A 10,000-nucleotide genomic window follows, 5' to 3' on the forward strand; every position below is an offset into this window, starting at 1 on the left:
TTCTCCTCTCTCCTCTTCTCGCTCTCTCAGGGTCCTCTTCGGTCCTCTCTCTCCTCCTCTCTTCTCTCTATCTCACTCTTCCTCTTCCTCCCTCTCTCTCTCTCTCTCTCTCTTTTCTCTTCCTCTCTCTCTCTCTCTCTCTCTTTCTCTCTCCTCTCACTCTCTCGATGCCGCTCTCTTCTCTGACTCTCTCTCGGCTCTCTCTCTCTCATCTCTCATCTCTCTTCCTCTTCCTCTCTCTCTCTCTCTCCTCCAAATCTCTCTCTCCCTCATCTCTTCTCTCTCTCTCTCTCCTCTCTCTTCGTCCTCCTCCCTCTCTCTCTATCTACTCTCTCTCTCTCTCCTCTTCTCCCTTCTCTCCTCTCTCTCTCTCTCTTTCTTCCTCTGCCTCGCGCTCTCTCTCTCTTCCTCTCCCTCGCGCTCATCTCTCTCCCCGAAAGCTATGCATAAACTCCGTAGCCTTTAGCGTTTACTTTCTCTCTCCTGCGCAAGACGCAGCGACGAGAGCGAACCGGGATGCATGGCCTCTCCCCGTAGCGCCCGGTCTTTAGCAAGTGACATGCAGCTCTCTGACTGTACAAGCGGACCATGTTTTGGGGCTAAAGCTCGTTTCATGTTGCTTATGTTGTCGCAGAGTTTACATCCTAACTCAAGGCTAAAGATTGTTGAACTTATCCAACTCTGTAGTATGATCTATGCGAGTCTTGAGTCTTAAAAGTCAATTTTCAGGTGCACCTGATTCCTCGAACTTTGACCTGATCATGCGACGGAAGATGACTTCGGTGTGTACTTTCTTCTTCTGCTACTACTTTTTCCACTACTACTATTACTACTACTACTTTTACTACTACCACTAATTCTACAACTACCACTACTACCTATACTACTACTATTACTACTACTATTTCCACTACTACTATTACTACCCCTACTTCTACTACTACTACTACTACGTCTCCTTCTTCTTCTTCGTTAAACTCCTTGGCCAGATTGTGATGACACGACTGACGATGGGGCATTTGGCAGTTCCGCTCCTGCGTCCCTGCCCCTCGGAGGATGGAGCTCCAATACCCAAAGCGCTAGTCGCCAAGGCAGCAGTTGGGAGGAGGATGTGCTAGAGAGGGTCTGGGATGCCGTGACTCGGCTAAAAGGATTTTTTCATTTCAGTCTTTCAGGTAATAACAAAGCGATGGCATGAGTTCATCGGTACAAAGTGACTTTAAGCAAAATATGGATAAGTGATGACCAGCATTAGTCAAATAATGCAAGAGGTTTTCGAACTGATTTCTTATAGGCGAAACTGTCAGATCTGTTAAGCCATATACTATATAACCACTTCTTCTTCTTATTGTTTTTTATCCTTCTCTCCCTCCCACACGAAAGTGCACACAAGCTGACATAAACAGCTATCGTCCTGATCATCCATTCCGGGTCTGTTCCATTTTTAAAAGCGATTCCTTGAGGGGAAACTTAATCTTCTTGCATGTTCATTTCAAGTCTTTCCTTTCTACTTCTTCCCAAACAATGCCCTAGTGCGAGTCAGGGTTGACGCTCCCTTGAGATCCCGTCTCTGTTTACCAAAGTGCCTTTCATGATCTCTCCTACTTCGCCACTCTCTCTCTCTCTCTCTCTCTACGACCCTCTCTCCTTCTCTCACTCATCTCTCTCTCTCTCTCTCTGTTCTCTCTCGTCTCTCTCCTCTCTCGTCTCTACTCCTCCTCTCTCTCTCTCTCTCTCTCTCTCATCTGTCTTCACACCAATCTCTCTCTCTCGATCTCTCGCTATTATCCTCTCCTCCTGCCTCCTCCTCTCCTCTATCTCTCTCTCTCTCTCTCTCTTCTCTCTCTCTCTCTCTCTTTCTCTCTTCATCTCTCCTCTCTCTCTTCTCTCTCTCTCTCTCTCTATCTATTTATCTCCTCTCCCCATTCTCTCCTCTCTCTCTCTCCATTCTCTCCTTCGCCTCTCTCTCTCTCTCTCTCCTCTCTCTCCCCTCTCGCTCTCTCCCCCCCCCCCTCTCTCTCGATCTCTCTCTCTCTCCTCTCTCCTCGGTCTCTCTCTCCTCCCTCTCGCTCTCCTCCTCTCTCTCTCTTTCTCTCTCTTGTTCCTCATCTCTCCTCTCTCTCTCTCGCTCTCTCTCGTTCTCCTCTCTTTGTTCTCTCTACTTTTCCCCCCTCTCTCCTTCTCCTCTCTCCCTCCCTCACTCTCATCTCTGCTCTCTCCCTCTTCTCGATTCGTCCTTCTCATCTCTCTCTCATCGCCTTCTCTCCTCTCATGCTCTCTTCTCTCTCTCCGAGGTCTCTCTCTCTCCCTTTCCTCTCTCTCTCTCTCGCTCTCTCTCTTTCTCTCTCTTTCTCTCTCTTGTTCTCTCTCTCTCTCGCTCTCTCTTTCTCTCTATCTTTCTCTCTCTTTCCTCTCAACCTTCCTCCATCATTTCTCTTTTCTCTCTCTTGCTCTCTCTCCCCTCTCTCTCTCTCCCCTCCTCTCCTCTCTCCTTCTCTCTCTCTCTCCTCTCTCATCTCTTCTCTCTCTCTTCTCTCCTCTCTCCTCCCCCCTCTCCCCCCCCTATCCCCCCGTCCCCCCCCCCCTTCTCCCCCCTCTCCCCCCCCCTCTCTCGTCTTCCTCTCTCTCTCTCTCTCTCCTCCCTCTCTCTTCTCTTCCCCTCCCCCTCTCTCTCTCTCCTCCCCTCTCCTCCCCCCCCTCCCCCCCCCTCTCTCTCTCTCTCTCTCGCCTCTCTCTCTCTCTCTCTCTTGTTCTCTCTCGCTCTCTCTCTCTCTCTCTCTCTCTCTCTCTCTCCTCTCCCTCTCCCTCTCCCTCTCTCTCTCTCTCTCGCTCTCTCTCTTCTTCTCTCAGTCTCCCTCTGTTTACCTCTCCTTCGTTTCTCTCCCTCCCGGTTTTCCTCAAGGCAAGCTCTCCTTTGCTGTCATCGCAACGTTTAATCCATTCAAAATAATTAGAACAGGCAGTGGGTCAGTCTGGCCGCTAAGTTGGACCTAAAGTGGATTGATTCTGTTAGCTTTGATCCCGTTTGGCGTCGCGGGATTTGACCCCAACTTTGACAAAGAGCATTTGACTCAGATTAGGTTACGAAATTTGATTTTGATGCCCTGTATTGTTGCTTTTGTTTTCATTTTTACTTTTTGTTAGCATGTTGTTGTCTTTGCTGGGTTTTGCGATAATATTTCTATGCAAATATTAAGATTGTATGTATCATTATTGGGAATGTTTTTTCTTTTTTCTTTTTGACAATTAGTTTTTTTTATATATATATAATCTCCCACTCCTCTTCTGTCCATGTTCAACGCTTCATGAATCAGACGACTTAGCAGTGGGATATAAAACAGCTGTTGAGTATTGCATTATTTTGTTGTTAAACTTACAAGTATTATTATAACTCATTATTCATTATTCTAAATATCATTATTCTAAACATTCAAAATCTTCAGTAAATGGAGCATTCAATTTTTAGGGCGAATGATATATGGATCTGCAAAATTTCTGCAAGGGAAGGAGGAGATTGCCTTTACGGTCAGCATGACTTTGCAGATTCGTACTTTCGAATAAAGTAGATTTTTAACCATAATCATAATTTTAATCATCATCATCACCGTCATTCCCCTTTATCACAGCATCACCTCACCGCCCGCCCGCCCACCCGCCCACCGCCCGCCCGCCCACCGCCCGCCCGCCCGCCCGCCCGCCCAAGACTCACGTCGACGTCGAGCGTGGGCGGGTCGAAGATCTGGATGGGGTCGGCGGACGTGGCCGTGTAGCGGTAGAATTCGTGGGCGTCCTGGTACCACTTGATGGAGTACATCTGGTCGCTCTCCGTCTCCCACTTGCACTCGAGGTCGCCCTCCGCGCCCACGAGCAGCACCTTCGGGACCTTGACGCCGATGATGCGGATGCCGCCGCCGCCTGCGGGAGAAAGGGGAGGCATGAGGGCGTGGCCAGGAGGGCGTGGCCGGGAGGGCGTGCCTTGCCCGTTGCCAGGGGAGCGGAGAAAACAAAGCAAGAGTGCCAAGGACAACGGTAAGGCCGCCCCTGGGGGGAGAGAGGGCGGCGAGGGCGCGAGGGCTGGCACCTCGGGGGCGGGGGAAGGCCTGGCACTGACAACGGCTTCGCGGAAGCTCCTCCCACGGGCCATTGGTAACACACACACACACACACACGCACACACGTAGAGAGAGAGAGAGAAGGATGAGAGAAGAGAGAGAGAGAGGAGTAGAGAGAGAGAGAGGAGAGAGAGAAGAGAGAGAGAGAGAGAAGAGAGAGAGAAGAGAAGAGATAGAGGGGGGGGGGAGGAGAGAGAGAGCGAGAGAGAGAGAGGAGAAAGAGAGAGAGAAGAAGAGAGAGAGAGAGAGAGGAGAGAGAGGAGGAGAGAGAGAGAGAGAGAGAGAGAGAGATGAGAGAGAGATAGAGAGATAGAGAGAGGAGATGAGAGATAGATGATGAGATAGAGAGGCTAAGTAGGTAGAGATATAGAGAAAAATAGATAGTAGAGTATAGAGAGAGAATATAGATATAGAAGAGGAGATAGTAGAGATAATATGTAGCTATGTATATATATAAGAAGATTAGTATATGACATCATACCAACAGACAAAACCACACACGCACACACATATTTATATATATATGATATATATCTATATTATATATATATATATATATTATATATATAATTTAAAAAATAATATTTATATATATATAATTAATATATTCGTAAGTAAACTTATATTTTTTTGAGCAATCAAGGAATCAAGCTGACAAAAATGTGAAGGGCATGTTGATAATGATACTACCAATAATACATTTTATCATTCAATTAACTAAACTCACAACCACAATAGTCATAACAACAACAATAACAATGAAAATATTAATAGCAATAGTAATGATACTGCTTATAGCCCTCGTTGTAATGACGATAACAATGGTCTTATTAAATCTCATTCTGTGTATGGGGAAAACCGACGAATACCAAAGCAGCAAGGGATTGCAGGACCGCTTTTTTTAATCCAAGGAAAGTACGCTCGGGAGAGATATGACAGGGGGTTAGGAGAAAGGAGGGGACGGAGTGGGGGGGGTATGGGGGAGACCGGGGTCGAAGGTTGAAATATTTGAAAAACTGAGGAAAGGGAGATTATCATATGGAGATGAATGATTAAAAGAAAAAGAAAGAAAGAAGAAAGAAAGAAGGGAAAAACATTGAGTAAGTGGTGATGGATAAATTTTGATACTGTCCATTGACTTTTTTTAGTTTATGGGGGAGTTTTGATGGGGCATAAAACTTTGTTGAGGGGTCATTGAGATGGCAGGGGAGCAGCACCATGAAAATTAACAAAGGAAGATGGGAAGAGATTTCGACGAATACTGAGTCTATGGTTTATGGGTGGGGTGGAGAAGAGAAGTACGTACTTTATATAACGAGACATGTAATGGGGGGATGAAGAAGACACATTAACAAGGACTGGGAGTGAAAGAGAGAGGAGGGAGATCTGAATAAGTTTTGACTGAAAAGTTGTGTGTAAGATAGATGAAACACTCGTATAAAACACGGAAAGATAATGAAGGTTCAGCCCAGTCTGGCTAGCTTCTGTTAGTATAGGGAGACGGTTCGCCAAACCTGAAATTCCCGTGCTTGAAATGCTGCACCAAAGAGGTGGCTCTGTGTGACCAATCTCTCTTGATGGTAAGAAACCTCCAGCGCTATTAATGGTATCAAAGACAAAAAGGGTTTATGCTTAAATAATTTTAGATCCGTTTGGTAAGAGAACCTGAGCGACGGGAGAGAACACACTTAAGCGAAATAAGATTAAGGATACAGACTTCTGAAAGTAAAAAAAAAAAAAAAAGAGAAAAAAGGTGCATGAGAGCAATAACACTTTATGGAGGGAAATATAAATGCAGAAATAAGAGCCAAGGAGTATAAGACTGGGCGGAAGATGAAAGGATATAATAGACAAGACGGAGAAAGGGAAACAGGTAAACGGAAAGGAGAGAATGGAAGAAGTTAAAAGCTCATTTAAAATTAATATTGGTTTTAGCGGATTAGTGCTTGACGCATTCTGGAAGGTAAAGTCAGAGCCGCGGAGATAACAGCTAAAAACAACAGTTAATACACTAGTCCCTCTCTTGGGCAGAATTACTACAGTGATAGTAATATCTTGCCCAACTGATATAAGGGAAAAAATGAATAACAAATCATATAGTCTTACCATATAAGTTACGGTAAACAACGACTTGATACTCGTAGTGACCAACGGCTGCGAAAGAGCGGGAAGGTCACGACCAAAACGACATCGTGCCGACGTGCCGGGGCGGCCCGAAGAGGACCCGATCAACTACTCCGGCCAAAATGCGTTGCCCAGGGGCGGTTTTCTTCTCTGGGTTCTGCCGTCCGTGCTCGGCCGGGGGGCCCGTCTCCGCGTAGGCTTTGGGACACCTACCATTTCTCTTCGGAAATGAGGTCGAGAGCATGAACAGATAATGTACACACACACACACACACACACACTCACACACACCCAACACAACCACAACCACCGCACTTACGCACGCACGCACTGCACGCACGCACGCACGCAACGCACACGACACAAGCCACACACACAGGACACACACACACCACACACACACACACACACACATGAATACCAGCTCCACTGAATTGTTCAGTCATGTTTGAAAATATACAACTTGTTAAATATACCCACATTAAAGTAAAAAAAATCGCAAGAGAAAGGACCTAAGCGACAAAGAATAGTTCTGGAGATAAACATTAGTGCCGTCTGAAGGAGCAGGGCAGCTAACGCCTCTTTGTTCCTGAGAGAGAGAGCGCTTCAGGCCCGTGATGAATGGTCCTCGGCAAGAGTGGTCCCAGATAGTCTGCATTTATTCCAATAATTAATCAGTAGCAGTTGCTAAGACGAATTTAAAATGTGTAGGAACGTAAAATGTTTAACATTTTGCTAGAGAGATAGACGATGGCTCATGGTGAGTGCTTGTAGATTGCAGATTGTCGTTGAGGATACAGGCCAACTAGGTCTTGAGTTCATTTTGGAATTAAATGAGCTGTTCTCTCGCACCATCAGCGTGTTCAGGGCTTGGGAAGGAGGCCGCCCTACGCGATGTTGTGCAGAAGTACTAAGAGACAATGTGGTGATTAGAAGTGTCATGAGAGGAGGGAAATAAGACGAACAATAAAGCAGAGTTGGTAATGAAAGAATGAATAGATCTTATTTTTTCCCTAACGATATCTTTACTGATAGACATAATTAAAACAAGATATTTGATAATTTGTTTAGGAAATGCGAAAAGACAAGCTACAGAAAGCAGTTTGGATAAACATGAACAAGGGTGATTCATACTCTGCACCTGGTAAATAGTGAAATTAGATTCTTTGGTAATAAATGTGAAATTGTCCTGATAAGTAGAAATAACAATGAAATAGAATAAGGGAGACTAGTATAACATAATGATTTGATTTGTTAGTTTGCGTTTGATCTCTGTATAATAGCCTCGGTTTTCTAAGATGGTTAAAATGTTCTATTACTCAATTAACGATTCATTAATAGTGATTGATGATGACCTCCATCTATGAAATTTAATCAAATTAACCCTGAAAACCAAACTGCCCCTTCCAGAGCGATCGGCCAACTACCCAGTTTTGTAATTTTGTTTTTGATTATTATGATCGTATAACATACGAGTTTCCTGGAAATTTCCCTCACCCCGATATTTATATATATATATATATATATATATATCTATATATATATATTATATATATATATATATATATTAATATATTATATTATATATTATATATTATTATATATATATATATATATATATATATATATATATGTATGTATGTGTATGTGTGTGTGTGAGACTGTGTATACACACACACAATATCTATCTATCTATCTATCTATCTATATATATATCTATATATCTATATATATATATATATATATATATATATATATATATATACATATATATACACGCACATATATGCTTCCAGCCACACTTCCACGTAGCAAAATTAGCAGTATCAATGCCTTGCCGACAGGCAGCTTGGTCCTTCTGCATAAGTACCGACATCTCCAAATGCTCTTGTTATCGAGTTCATGGCTCCTGTTGCCAGACCAATCCGTCTACTTACTTCTTGGTCTGACAGCCCAGAGATATGTGACTTCAACGTCCTCACCGCAAGCATGAATCGACTGAACAAGTTCCCGTAACAGGCCCCCAAAGTCCTGACTCTTGGTCTTGGCTCAGGAGACCTCTAGGCCCAAGGGCTTCGCCTCATTGCTAAATGCAATAGTCGCCACCGGTGATTCCAGAGACTCTGATAGGATAGCAACATCATCGGCAAAGTCAAGGTCTGAGGCCTTGATATTGCCCTGTGTTGCTCCACACTGACTTTGGCTAGTGGCTCTGTCCATTATCCAGTCCAGCAGGTGTTAAAAAGTGTTGGTGCAAGGACACAGCCTTGCCTCATCCCTGAACTAACAAGGAAGAAGTTCAACAGACCCCCACCACACTATACAGCACTTTCAGTACCGGTATATAGGATTGCTATTACGCCAATAATCCATGTAGGAATTTCCCTGTCTCAGAATCTCCCATAGCGATTCTTGATGCACCGAGTCAAACGCCTTCCTGAGGTTAATGTAGGTTGCAAGCTACCCGCGACCGAACTCACGACTGTGTTCCACAATTACTCAAAGCACTAGAATACTGTCTATTGTGGACTTGCCAGGAGTGAGTCCAGACTTCTCCAGTCTCTGGTGCCTTATTAGGTGGTCGCAGATCCATTTAAGAAGAATGTGGGAGAAAACCTTGCCTGGTATACCGAGCAGTGTAATGCCACGTTAGTTGCTACAGTCCCAACGATCCCCTTTCCCCTTCCAGAGAGGGATGACCATGCCCCTCAACAGGTTAGGGGGAATGGAACCAGACTGCCAGATGACAGTCAAAACTGCATGCAAGCCCCATGCCTTAGGTTCACTCCCAGCTTTTAACAGTTCAGCAGGGATATCACATATGCCTGTGGCTTTCCCACTCTTCAGCTTATAAATAGCCATCCTAACATCAGTTTAGGTAGGAGGTTCCCCGCTGATGGGTGGGTCCGCCACAGGTATTGTGATACCCCTTGCATCCAGGCTAACTGTTGGAGGGCCTACCTGGTACAGCTGCCCCAAATACTCAGCCCAACGTTCATGAACCCCAACATGATCTGAGATGATCTGTCTATCCACTGAGTGGACTGCAGTCATCTGCGAGGAGGGCTTAGAATTCAGCTTTCTCAGGGCTTGGTAGGCAGGGCGAAGGTCATTTACCAAGAAATAGCCTTCAACATCCTCAGCAAAACTCCTGATGAACTGTTCCTTGTCCCTTCTCAGCAGTGTCTGAGCCCTACGCACCAAAGAGCGACACAAGTCTTGATTGCCATTCAGCCGGGCCTTGCAGCACGCTTCAGTGCCCTCCAATGTCTCCAAGGTGTATGCCAATAGACTCCTATGCTACTTTGAGTGTTTTGCACTTGACCAACTCCCACAGAGCAAATAGGTCCATTAGGTTTTCAAGTTCTGTGAACTGATCAGAGACTACAGGCACACTCCTCCCTCAGTCTGTTCAAGTGAAACACCCTAAAGTGGTCACTGGAGGGACGACGAGTTTTGAAGTGGACCCGTAGGGTAGCCACTGCTACCACAGAACTCGGCACTCTGGTAAATCCTGACAAGAATGTGGTCGATCTCTTTGGCCACAGTACCCGTATCACTATACCATGTCCAGTGATGTGGGTTGGAGCGCTGATACCAGGAACCAGAAATTCTCAATCTCTGGGACCTAGCAAAGTCCCGGAGAAGGAGGCTGTTCTCACTGCTGAGATCAGCTCCTAGGCCATGGGAGCCGACAGATATCTCGTATCCAGCTCAATCACAACCGGATATCGCATTGAAGTCACCCAGAACAATGCAAATGT

At 45.2% G+C, this 10,000-nt stretch overlaps 1 protein-coding gene across 1 annotated transcript in view; it reads right to left on the bottom strand.

Annotated features, from left to right (window-relative positions):
• The window catches only part of LOC119571492, a 45,377-nt gene extending 41,227 nt beyond the window's left edge, over positions 1-4,150 (bottom strand). The window contains exon 1 of the mRNA XM_037918777.1: positions 3,710-4,150. Coding sequence (XP_037774705.1) covers positions 3,710-4,144 — 435 coding nt within the window. The 5' untranslated portion in view covers positions 4,145-4,150. The remainder of the gene's footprint in view (positions 1-3,709) is intronic.
• Between the last annotated feature and the right edge of the window lie 5,850 nt (positions 4,151-10,000).

The sequence above is a fragment of the Penaeus monodon genome, chromosome 4 (assembly GCF_015228065.2).
Source record: "Penaeus monodon isolate SGIC_2016 chromosome 4, NSTDA_Pmon_1, whole genome shotgun sequence".
Lineage (NCBI taxonomy): Eukaryota > Metazoa > Arthropoda > Malacostraca > Decapoda > Penaeidae > Penaeus > Penaeus monodon.